Source organism: Nelusetta ayraudi, unplaced genomic scaffold (assembly GCF_046127955.1).
Source record: "Nelusetta ayraudi isolate G7.1 ecotype Tasmania unplaced genomic scaffold, CSIRO-AGI_Nayr_v1 ptg000004l, whole genome shotgun sequence".
In the NCBI taxonomy this organism is placed as follows: Eukaryota; Metazoa; Chordata; class Actinopteri; order Tetraodontiformes; family Monacanthidae; genus Nelusetta; species Nelusetta ayraudi.
Window position 1 is genome coordinate 15,713,324 of NW_027466054.1, and position 12,117 is coordinate 15,725,440.

At 41.4% G+C, this 12,117-nt stretch overlaps 2 protein-coding genes across 3 annotated transcripts; one reads left to right on the forward strand and one right to left on the reverse strand.

Annotated features, from left to right (window-relative positions):
• The first annotated feature begins 5,481 nt into the window (after positions 1-5,481).
• Positions 5,482-6,362, forward strand: syce2 (synaptonemal complex central element protein 2). Its single transcript, XM_076040641.1, has 4 exons — positions 5,482-5,617; positions 5,730-5,815; positions 5,930-6,044; positions 6,162-6,362. The coding sequence occupies exons 1-4, from the start codon at positions 5,549-5,551 to the stop codon at positions 6,360-6,362; spliced, it is 471 nt and encodes a 156-aa protein (XP_075896756.1). The 5' UTR covers positions 5,482-5,548.
• Positions 6,363-6,655: 293 nt separating this feature from the next.
• Positions 6,656-10,961, reverse strand: LOC142896152 (glutaryl-CoA dehydrogenase, mitochondrial-like). Of its 2 annotated transcripts, none has more exons than XM_076037671.1 (12): positions 10,744-10,961; positions 10,243-10,345; positions 9,983-10,015; positions 9,630-9,770; positions 9,379-9,441; positions 9,012-9,182; positions 8,790-8,919; positions 8,192-8,408; positions 7,999-8,102; positions 7,693-7,818; positions 7,435-7,595; positions 6,656-7,215 (listed from the first exon to the last, which is right to left on the reverse strand). In XM_076037671.1, the coding sequence occupies exons 2-12, from the start codon at positions 10,343-10,345 to the stop codon at positions 7,142-7,144; spliced, it is 1,323 nt and encodes a 440-aa protein (XP_075893786.1). In that variant the 5' UTR covers positions 10,744-10,961; the 3' UTR covers positions 6,656-7,141. The 2 variants fall into 2 exon arrangements, with proteins under 2 accessions (XP_075893786.1, XP_075893794.1); XM_076037679.1 differs by lacking the exon at positions 10,744-10,961 and adding an exon at positions 10,583-10,737.
• Between the last annotated feature and the right edge of the window lie 1,156 nt (positions 10,962-12,117).

Sequence of the window (12,117 nt, forward strand, 5' to 3'; positions counted from 1 at the left end):
GAGGCAGGAAAAAAAAGATTCCCCTTAGTCACAGAAGCACCTGGCTTGCCATCGGAGGATTAGGGCTAAATGACAGCTTGACAGGGACCGACTGTAACCGGGATAAAGTCAGCCAACCAAAGCACAACAGATGGTCGTCTATTTATTTCAGGCTTTGGGTTTTTTTTGTGCTTCTGACCTTTGACAAGCGGACGGCATAATCAAGACTTTTTCATAGACGCACTCTTCCTTTTATTTCTGCTTTGAGAGGGAAAAAAAGGATGTATTGATTTTAGGCTGACATTCCATCCAGGCTACTGAGGCTTTTCTGATTTGTTGTATCGCTACTAAAATACCAGAGCTACTAATATTTAAATTATCCTCAATTTAAAGGCAGTCTGGCAATCTGATGTCCAGTCTTTCAGCATCTTTTAGCCACTGATCCAGGGAGTCGTGGCCTTGCAAACGGGGAGCGGGTTGAGGTTGCAGTCAGTCATCTAAAGGTTAAGCTGCCACCTGAGGATAAAGGACATGTAAGGATCAATTTACCTTGACTGACGTAAACTGACCGCAGACTAGAGTAAAGCCTCTCTGGGCAGCAGGCGCCACATCGCACAGACTGATGTTTGGACACTATTGTTGTTGTGTGTATGTGTGTGTGTGCATGTGACCCTATACAGATCTCCTACTGAGGATTTTCACACATTTTCAAAAAAAGACCATATGATCAACTCCAAATGTTTGTTTATAGAAAAGACCTAGGTTTAATTGGCCCAGTGTAAAAGGCAAGACTCAACAACTGGCTCTAAAACTATCAATAATCCAATTAGGTTGTTAGACGTTTGAATCAATTGCAAAATAAGGTCTGGGAATTTCTGCAGCCTCACTTGCTCTTGTCTTAACTTCTTTAAATCTTAATTGGCTCCGCCTTAATCCCACCCATCTGCACCAATAAGAGAGCTCCTGTGGTGCCGGTGCATGGGCCCCCGCTGACTTTAAGGAATTGAGATCTTCTTTTGCGAGAGAAATAGGATTAGAAAAGCTTTTACATCGTATCTTTCCAGTCAGAACTGAATAAAGCATTTAACAGTTGAATTTAAATGGCAACTTTTTTGAGGCCAACAGCCGGTGACTCAGTTTAATAATCACACTCTGAGTGATGCTGTGGTCAAACATTGACATTTGTGCAATTAGATATTTTCTTGTTTCAACTAACGAGACATAAAGGTCGAAACATAAGTATATTTTGATGTGAAATATTTAAGCCAGGGCGACACGGTGGCGCAGTGGTTAGCCCTGTCACCTCACAGCAAGAAGGTCACGGGTTCGATCTCAGCCTGGGGCCTTTCTGTGTGGAGTTTGCATGTTCTCCCTGCATCTGTGTGGTTTCTCTCTGGCTTCCTCCCACAAACATGCATGTGAGGTGAATTTGTGCGTGCATGCATACATGTATGAATGGATATTTAATGCTTGCACAATTTTGCCCTTCTCATGTTACACACCGTCAGCATAACATTTCCCACTGCAGTCACTTCTAATTTCTAAGTCCACTTCAGTTCAGCAGCCCTTTTACAACTAACTTTGTTGTGAGTTAGTGGGAAATCGTTAGAGTTGGTTGCTACTGTTTTATCAGGCTGATCCAACCACAAAATCTGTAGACATCTAGCCAAATGCCATCTCAGACACACACATACACACATCATGTCGCATAATGTCTACCTGCTCTGACACACCAAGCCCCCAAAGCAGCATTGCTTCATTTTTCTTCAGCCCTCAAACACTTTTAACAATTGTTTGGGCCTTTTTCTGCAACCGCAACCAGGAGTCGCTGAAACCTGTCATACAACCAGAATATCATCCAGTCAGATTGGGCTGCATCTGTCAGATTATCTAATTCCACAGCTCAAAAGTAATATAAGGATGCTGTATTAAATGCTAAGCTGCTTGTCTAATCTTTGCATCCTAATCTCCTCCCCTGAGTCAATACAGGCAATACAGGCTCTGTGCCTTTCCAAAGCAATAAGAAATCCTGGGGGTTCTTGGAAATGACGGAATACCAATAAATACGTTGAAACATATTTTTCTTGCAAGCGGAGCTCAAAGATGTGATATGGATAGAAGTGCTGATTATGTGTGTGTGTGTGTGTGTGTGTGTGTGTGTGTGTGTGTGTGATGTCACAGCCTTCATGTGCTTTTAATATCCCGGGATTTTTGCATCCCAGCCAATATCCTGCTTAAAATGGTCCCCAGTCCTTTTTTTCTGTTTAGTTTTTTTCCGTTGTGTAACAGTGCGCGTGTTTTGTTGCCAACGTGCGAGGTGGAAAAAAACAGAACTGGATGCATTCTGCTGTAACAGCTAAAAAGAAAATAATATCTCAGCAGAAAACAAGTGAATCCTCCACTTTGAAATAACACATATCACACACAACCACTAGAGCTGTGGTGTAGTTTGCTGCGCACTTTTATGACCGTTTTGAATGTTAGAAAGGTAATGACATCAATTCGGTGTTGCACTGTTGATTTAGTGCTAGAGAAGTGTTACAGGGTGACCTGACAGTGCAGTCACCTTTCCTAATTGAATTAACTCCACCCTTTAAATTAGCGCGTCAGGTCGATCTTCTTAAAGTCTTCTCCTCAAGTATTTTTAGCGACGCAGAAAGGCTGACACACATCTACCTCAGCATGGCGACATTCACGTGGATGTGCTTCAATTTGACACAGGGACTCGACGTGCTGCTTCTGGGACTTCTTTATCAATGGAATGTAACTGATCGTTTCACAGTGTAACAGCAAACATTTGTCTTGACCCATCCTTCCCTCCAGATAAGGACACACCTGTGTTCATGGCTGTAATATGGCTTCTTCAAAATGCAGTTACTTTCACTTTAGATTACAGCAAGAAAGTTTTCAGCACCATGTCCATACCTCGTTTGCCACTGCTGGTTTAGCTTTGAAATAAAACCAAATGAGACAGAAAAGTCGTCTTGGCACAAATCCCCTCTGACTTTCTTTCTCTTTTCTGAAAAATAAAAAAAGAGCCAGTTTTGTGTTGTTTTTTTTTCACTCAGTCATCAGTTTAGTGTACCAGTCTTATCTTCCTGAGATTTTCTGGGTGGCTGTTGAATTTTTACCAGAATCTTAAAAAGCCAATTGGAGACATTGAAAAGGAGCAAGAAGGTAAAATCCAAAGAAAGTGGGAAGAAAGATATGTTCCCGAAGGGGAAAACACCTCGCTGTGTGCTCAGGCGTCGCTCTCCTTGGGCAGGGGCTGATTGTAGGACGGGCTGCTGACATTGTGGGAAGTGGGAAAGAACGACGGGATGTACGGGATGACTGCCATCAGCGGGCTGGTCAGGGGGCTCTCCTCCACGGTGGTCATGGGAATGATGACGTCGTCCTGGTCCCACACGTGGAAGGCGTTAGGGTGAGAGTGGCTAATGGACGGGGGCATGTGAAGGGGGCTCACGCCGTCCACCTGGCCGTCCTTTGCAATGTCCTCATCCACCGGGCCCAGCAAACAGTCTGATGGTGGAAGAGAAAGGAAGCAGGTTGAATGACAGTTTAGTGTCTGCAAAGCAGAAATTACTATTGTGGATGGAATTTTAAGCAAGAATGATAATATTTGATCCAAAAGGGATCATAGGGGTAGGGGTATATTAGCTGTCTTATCAAAATGGTCAATACATATTGTCAAAAGGCAACAGTAAGACTTACTTTTACTCAAGTGTATAAAGACAAACAGATTTGCCTTTGAAAACAACATACTGATGTTAAACCAGCTTTAAAAATTCTGTAATGTTTAAAAAGTGCTTGAGAAAGATGAGACCACTGCCCTAGCAAGTGGCCCATGTACCTGTTACATCCAACATGAGGTCTTTGATGAGGTGGCCCACGATGGCGTACGCCACGGCCACCACAACCAGTCCAGCCATCAGGAGGTAGATGATGGATTTGGGTAGCTGGATGAGATCCCTTGAAGGGGGCTTGTAGTCCGTGTAAAGTGGTTCCCCATTGTGGACCAGATACTGGTAAGAGAGTCCACTTTGCTCCGTGTTGTTAAAGTTACTCATGTTCCTGGTGTACACTCCCTCCGGCGACAGGTTAATCCATTATAATCGAGGTAAAAAATGTTTGGTTCGTCCACTTGCTGAGATCCCACTTCCTGAACAGCAATGAGGCAGTAATACATAATAAAATGAAATGCATCCTAATGTGATTGAAATTTTAATCCAATACACATATATTCAAATCATTTTTGATCACTGTCACTGTCACTTGAAACTTTAAAAATTTGAAAAATAAAACAAGTTTTCTCAAATGACATTAAAACAGGCCAGTGTGTTAGTCACCCACCTTCTCAAACAAGGTTTATGCAGTTTCCAGATTAACAGTTCTTTCCATCATTAAAGCGCTAATTCAGCAACTCTTTTTTTTCTTTTTTTTTTAATGTAGAAGTTAAATGCTACTAAATATTATCGAGAGCATCACGTTGTTCTCATCTGTGCTCCCTCCAGCAGACATCAGAGCCTCTCAGGCAGCCAGTGTTCCTGCCGGCTGTATCCTCGGTGCTGGGTTAATCCAGATTGTGGGTGGGGACAGGGCGACAGATAGAGGAAGGGAGGGATTATGCTTCCAATCACAGCACCGATCAATCCGCCCCTCTCATCCTGGATTAAAATCCACTGCCAACAATTTGAGAAAGTGCTCTCTGCACTGTCAGTGTCACCCACGCAAAAGGAACACAACTTTCGGGTACGGTTAATTAAATTAAAATTATTAAAATAATGATAAGAATTTATGACTCTTGATTGAGGTTTAAACTGAAGCTAAAATTAAACTAAAGGTATCTTTGCACTCAACTATCTAATATCAAACAGCCTACGTGAAATAAATCATGGGGAGCCGAGTGAAACTGCCTATCTCAAAAGAAATTGTGTGTGTGTGTGTGTGTGTGTGTGTGTGTGTGTGTGTGTGTGTGTGTGTGTGTGTGTGTGTGTGTGTGTGAGAGAGAGAGAGAGAGAGAGAGAGAGAGAGAGAGGTTATAGCACAATATTTACGTTAGACCAGAAGGACTTTGATATAGATATATTGTAGAATGTTACTTTAAGGACCGCAGCTTTTTGCGATCATAACGTGTCGTAATTCGTAAACTATACAACATACGGAAGCTGGTACGATCCAAGTTACTTTAGCTTGATATAGATATAATTCAAGATACAGGCCATTGAAATGAGCCAAATTTCATTTATGATTGTTATATTTAACACTATTTATATGTACTAATTATTGTAGTTACACATCTGTAGATTAGTGTAACTTAAAAAATATATGAACTTCAAAATTCGAGAACTTTTTTTTTTTTTTTTTTTTTTTTGTTAGCGACATGCAAATATGAAGTAAACCCTTTTATGGGCTAGCTAGCTAGCTAACGGAGGCTTAAGCTATCTGTAGTTGTGAGACTTCTGCTTCGGCCAACTTCACTTGATACCAGAGATTTTTTTTTTAATTAATATTTTATTTTTGCTGCATATAGATTAGTTAACCCATTAATCAGTCCAATAGTCTAAGAATGGAGTTTTTCTTTGATGACGAAATGTCCATCCGGCATTCCACATCGAAGAGCGGCCGCAATCAAATGGTATGTTGCTTTACATTATACAAAACAGGGTCGGCACGAAATGTATTATTTGTTTCTTCATATGGCACGTCTCGTAAATCTTGTAGGTACATTTCGTTTCTTGTCTCGGTAGACGCAGACAGAAAACCCAGAACAAAGTGTAACTAGAGAAAATTCGTCCTGTTTGAACAGGACTCAAATTCAAGAGGAGCCAACCAGGTGAAAATTCCAGCCCTATATATTTATATATTTAAGTGCACTTTTTATCGAAGTAATCAATTCATTTCGTTGTTAATAAGATATCGATGCCACGATTCATTTGACCCGTTATAGCTCAAGCGTAGAGGACATCAGCAAGAGAGCTCAGGACCTGGTAGAGAAGATAAACGAGAGCCGCACCAATGACCAGAAAGTGATGGAAAACTTTCAGGGTCAACTTATGGAGAAGGTAGTGTAACTCTGTTCATTAAATTGTCCACCACCGGACGCGTATCAGCTGCTCAATTCAGGTCTTTGCCTTGCTCCCATCTCCATTTCCCTAACTGCCCGTAATTTCATATGCCAGGTGACCGAAGTGTGTCAGCAAATGAAGGAGAATATGTACACAGTGTACGAGGAAAACAGCAATGAGATGCAGGTGAAGTTGCAAGAGTTGACAGAGGTGCTGGAGAGCTGCAATAAGCTTATTAAGGAGCTGATGGAGGCCAGCCAGGCCTTGGCAGGTCTGAGAGCAGACCTGGCCAGTAGATCGATGCCGGAACACTAATGACCGAGCACAAGCTGTATTGTTCCACGATGCTCTTGATGTTCAAAATAGACGCCAGTGTTTTCGTTAACTCCCTCTGTTGAGCTTATTAAATATATACAGTTGAACTTGACTTTTCTTTAACATATATTTAATATATGATTCAAGAAAAAAAAGCTAAATCTCCTGCATGTTCCTTCAATTTAACCATTTTGAAATGGAAAATTAAAAAAAAAAAAAAAAAAAAAAGTACAGGACTTTTCATACAACACATTTTCACAGACATATGGAACACCATTGACATCTGACAACGCTCCAAATTACAATCAAGTTTAATTTAGTCTGCATTGGATACATATTTTATAACTCACTCTTGTGTACACACACACACTCGTACCAAACCACTTATATACATATTCAGTTACCACAAAATAAACCCAAATTGCAATGCTCTACACATGCACCTGTCTAATCAGTACTTTATTGCAGGCGTTTTTAAACTGTGTATGTTACAATACAATGTTTGGACCCAGGGTTTTTGTAAGGTTGACCTTACATATTCAAAAGGTGCAAAACTAAAAATGAGGTTCAAAGGCGTGTAAGAAAAACCATAAAATAAGTATTCCTTGTTGATGTTTAAAGGAGAAGTAATGATGTTTTGATTCATCCCTTAGCATAAAGCACAGAATTAATTCCAACTGGCCAATTAACTCCACCTCCAAAAATTGCAAACTCTTGTTTCTCAGATGCCAGATAGTTAAGTGCTTCAGTATAGCTTTAAATCAAGTCCAGGAACTTTTTTAATTTCCAACCGTGAAGGACTGCAGTCCAGTGATGGCTCTCCCCAGAATCAAGGCATGAATGTCATGAGTTCCTGGGGGAGGAAATAAAAAAAAAAATTAGCTTTCAACATTTAATAGAGATAGTGAAGATATAATTTTAGCATTATTTAGTTTTTCAGAAAAAATCAAATCAAACACGGCTAGCTCAAAACACTAATACTTTTACGCTGCTGACCTCTGGTGGCAGATGTGAAAATTGCAACAGATTTTTTTTTTTCTTTCATTTAAAAAGTTGTTTCCTTTATGCCTACCTTCATACGTGTTGACAGCCTCCAGGTTCATGGTATGTCTAATTATGTGATATTCATCTGAGATGCCGTTTCCTCCCAGCATGTCTCTAGCCTGCCGGGCAATATCCAGAGCTTTTCCACAGCTGTTCCTCTTGAGCATTGAGATCATTTCTGGTGCCGCTCTGTTATGGAACAGAATTTGTACATTCGTAAAGAGAGGCGTTGGGTTGGGGAGATAGCGCCGAGAGCTGAGGCCAGAACTAAAGAAAGAAGACTCACTTCTTTTGATCAATTAGTCTTCCCAGAGACAGACACGACTGCAGGCCAATGGTGATCTCGGTCAACATGTCAGCCATTTTCTTCTGCATGAGCTGATTTCTGGCCAGTGGCACACCAAACTGGATTCTGAATGTATGGCAGAGTCGCATGAAAAATCAGTCCTTACTCAAAAAACGAATCAAGAGAAAACCAGCATAGTCAGCGATGCTCATCATGGCGCTACGACGCCACCAGATACATTTGGATATCTCCACTGTCACAAGACCTTAGCAATGGCTTTCACTTTGCAGACAGATCACCGCCTACCTGTCCAAAGTGTACTGACGAGCAGCATGGAAGCAGAATTCAGCAGCACCCAGGGCTCCCCATGCAATTCCATACCGCGCATTGTTCAGACAGCCAAAAGGACCCTGAGAACAAAAGTCAGGAACATACACCTTTAAGAATCATCCACTTATCGTTGCACATTTTTTTCCTCTCTCAGACAACAGCCACTTACAGCTAGCCCAGACACATTTGGCAGCAGGTTCTCCTGTGGAACTTCCACCTCGTCCATCACGATCATGCCAGTCGCGGACGCTCTCAGTGAGAACTTTCCCTCAATCTTTGGGGTCGAGAAACCCTTCATTCCACGTTCCAGGATGAAACCCCGAACCCTGCCATCCTCACACTTGGCCCAGACTACTGCAATGTCCGCGAAAGGGGAGTTTGTGATCCTGACAAAGGATGGAAAGCATATATTTTTTCTTACGCTCGTAAACTTTGATTTGACTAGACTTATCCATCTGCAATGATTCACCATGAGAGGCATAAATGCTAGATGCAGTCTAGTGCCATATCTATGTTTAGCTTAAAATGTATTCAAATTAGTCCTTAAAGCTTGTAAACATTATTCTATTTTTGCAGAATTCCAAACTATGCATGCATATACACTAAAAATCTATTGGGATTAATAGTTCTGTGAACTCTATTAATGGTATTTTCGACATCCTGAGTCTCTACAAGTTTGAGATTTTAAACTTTAGTCCATCTAATTGAACAGATGGCTCTGGAGTTAAGACCTCACCAGACGAACCAGATTGATCTGTAGGACCTACCAAGTCTTGGCTCCACTGATGCTGAAGGTGCCACTGGATGGGTTGTATTTGGCCTTGGTCTCCATACCACTGGGATCGCTGCCATGGTTGGGTTCTGTCAGGCCAAAACAGCCCAAGATTTCCCCTCTGGCTGCAGGACAAATGCACAAGGAGACAGACATTCTAAATACTGAACTTTTCACATTTAAAATCTGAATGTTTGGGAGGGTGGGGAGGTCTTACCAAGCCGGGGCAGGTACTTGTCTTTCTGGGCATCTGTGCCATATGCATTGATTGGGTGCATGACCAGCGATGACTGGACACTCATGACTGACCGATATCCACTATCCACTCTCTCCACCTCTCTGGCTATCAAGCCATATGCAACGTAACTGGTGCCTGCACAGCCGTACCCTGCAGGAGGAATAACATTTCTGTTAAGTCTGGAATTTAATCAAAAGCTGACAAGGAAACATGGACCATTTTAAAATAGTGGCACAAAATTTCTAAATCATGGATGAAACAAAACATGAACGTAAAACGGCTACACTTCCGCACAAAAAAAAAAACAACTTTGCATTAACATGATCGTAGTTTTCATTCTATTTACCTTTAATGGTTGGACCAAGGACGCCCAACTCTCCCATCTCAGAAACAATCTCACGGTGGAAATCTGCAGCACAGTGCATGTTGTGAAAGGATAAATGACAAAACTTCTAGAAAATAAATAAATATATAAGGCTAAAAGGTAGGTTTTTTTGCTAGCTTTTCAAAAAAGTTTGCACTGCTTATTTGACCATACAAGTACCAAGTGAAATCATAAAATGGTGATGATAAATGATTGTTGTGCACTTTTCTTACGTTCATGTCTGTTGGCCATGAGGATGCGGGGCATGAGCTTCTCCTGGCAGTAGTCATGGAAGGAGTCCCGGATCATGATCTCCTCCTCTGTCAGCTGACCCTCGAGGTCCAGAGCGTCCCGCCAGTTGAATGACACCTTGGCTGAAGTTCACACACGCGCACACACACACACACACACACACACACACACACACACACACACACACACACACACACACACACACACACACACACACACACACACACACACACACACACACACACACACACCAGTTATGTCACTGTAACATGAAGACGGTGTGAAGGAATCCAGACTGACCAGCTCCAACTGACTGAACAACAGCTTTACTTACGGGGTTTTGCTGCTTTTTTGATTTCTTCACCATCTGAAAGAAGAAGAGTGGGTCGGCTTTGTGAATTTATGCTTTTGTGGGGTGTTTTTTTGTTGTTGTTGTTTTAGATAGATTCAGACAATTTGAATGTCTTTTGACCTTCTTTGAGCGTTTCAAGAAAAATACTGGAATGGTGTTATACAAAGGAATCTTTTTTGTTTTGTTTTGCTTAGAAGCATTTCCAACATTATAAAAAGCAATCTGGAGTGTGTGGGTGGTACCTTTTGGGGAGGCAGCAGCTGTGCCCTGGGCTCTGGACGAAAGGACAGCAGCACATTTGTGGCTGTTTGAAAGCAGACGTGTAACAGCACCTCTGAGAGCCATCTGTGGAATAAACCATAGGGGAAAGTGAGCCTATCTGTGAACTTTCATCTCAGTTGAACAACATTTTTTTTTTTACACGTGTCGGACTTAGTGAAGACCAATATCATGTTGTAGTTCATAAGTGTCAGTAGTCCATGCAGCTAAAAAGCAAACAGGCGTGGGTGTTTAGAAAGACGGCTCTTGAACTATTGTTAGGTGTTTTCTCAACTCATCTGCATGCAGAAAATGTTCGACCACCTGCACTAAGGTCTGACACGGAATCAAACAAACAAACAAACAAATCCCAGTCGTATCTGGAGTCACACGACAGCCTTCGCGTCTCCGTACAGAAACGTAAACGTAGACACTAAGAACAATGTCCGTCGTGTTTTAAACACTAAAGCTGTTAGCTACGGTACCGTTTTCTTCTCGACGAGTTTTCTCTGGTGATCCGGTAACTCTTCCGACGACGGTCTGGGCCACCGAGGACGCTTAAGTAAGGCCGAGGCCGAGGCGACGTCACCACGATACGTAACGTTTACGTGGAGGCGCGTTGCCGTGCACTGTTGTGCAACGAGCGCAAGTTGCGCAATCGACTACGACCTTCTACGTTGTTTTGTAGCCTTTTTATGCCATATCGTCTTAAAAATCATGTGTTGATTTAATCGCTGTGGTCGTGTTTTTCGTATACAACCCAGACGCCGTGTTTTAACATTACAAAATGCTTCCCACGCGCGAACTGTTTCCACCACTCTCAAAATGGCGCCTGCTGGCTGCCGTAACCGAGGTGGGTGTCGGCTGACGCCCTTCCTGCCCATTGGCTGCTAAAATAAGGAGCCACATCCAGAATGCGAGCGTGGTGTTTCTCAAACTTCTGTACATGACACCATGGGGTCATCTGACAGCGCCACAGCTACAATGTCAACAATATTAAGGGCTAATCTGATTAAAATGCAAGAAGAGCAAGACAAACAACTTTGTTTATTTTAACAAAATACTTTATTTTAACCATTTAACAACTACAAAGGCAACGTTACCTAAATAAAGGTGAAAATGTTATTCCTCCAGAACTATTAAAACTTTCTTGACCCCTTTTTGTCCCCTAAATCTGATTTCATTTCATAGTTTCCATTAAACTTGTAGACTGTTGCTCTGAGCATAAGAAATATCAGATGAACTGAGTCCTTCTGTATCCATCTACTTATAACTTCACAGTATATTATGTAATCACCCATGTGTTAATAATAATCACAGCTGGTTCCTTGCATCACCATCGATGTACTCTTGTTTACACTTGACAATGATGAGATTAGTAAATTGGCTCCTGTGAAAAGAAATGTATGACATTGACAGTAAAATAGGCCTATAGATTGTTTTTGTCTTGAAAGGAAAATGGCATTTGATGGCTGCAATAATAACTATAGAACTTTTATTATTTTAAGGGGATTTAAATGGCAAATTCAACAAAAACAATGAACCCTACATGCAAATTGGTTAGTCATATATGAAATTACGCTGTACTGTGAAAGAATCATTTTTTTGCTCTCAGTTTGCAGAACTGTGCTTTCATGGTCAAAGACTGCATTGCAAATAGCATGTAAGAAAGGCATCATTGGCTACTCTTCTGTTTTAATTTAAAGCAGTAAGTAATGCCAGATTGTTGCTGGCATGTCAGTTGTTTTGTCGTTGTTTGGTGTTTTGTTTCCATTTTGTCACGTTTATAATATGAATTCATTAAACCTCATCATGTTTTAAAAAAAATACACAAGTATATCATTTTAACAGTCGCTGAC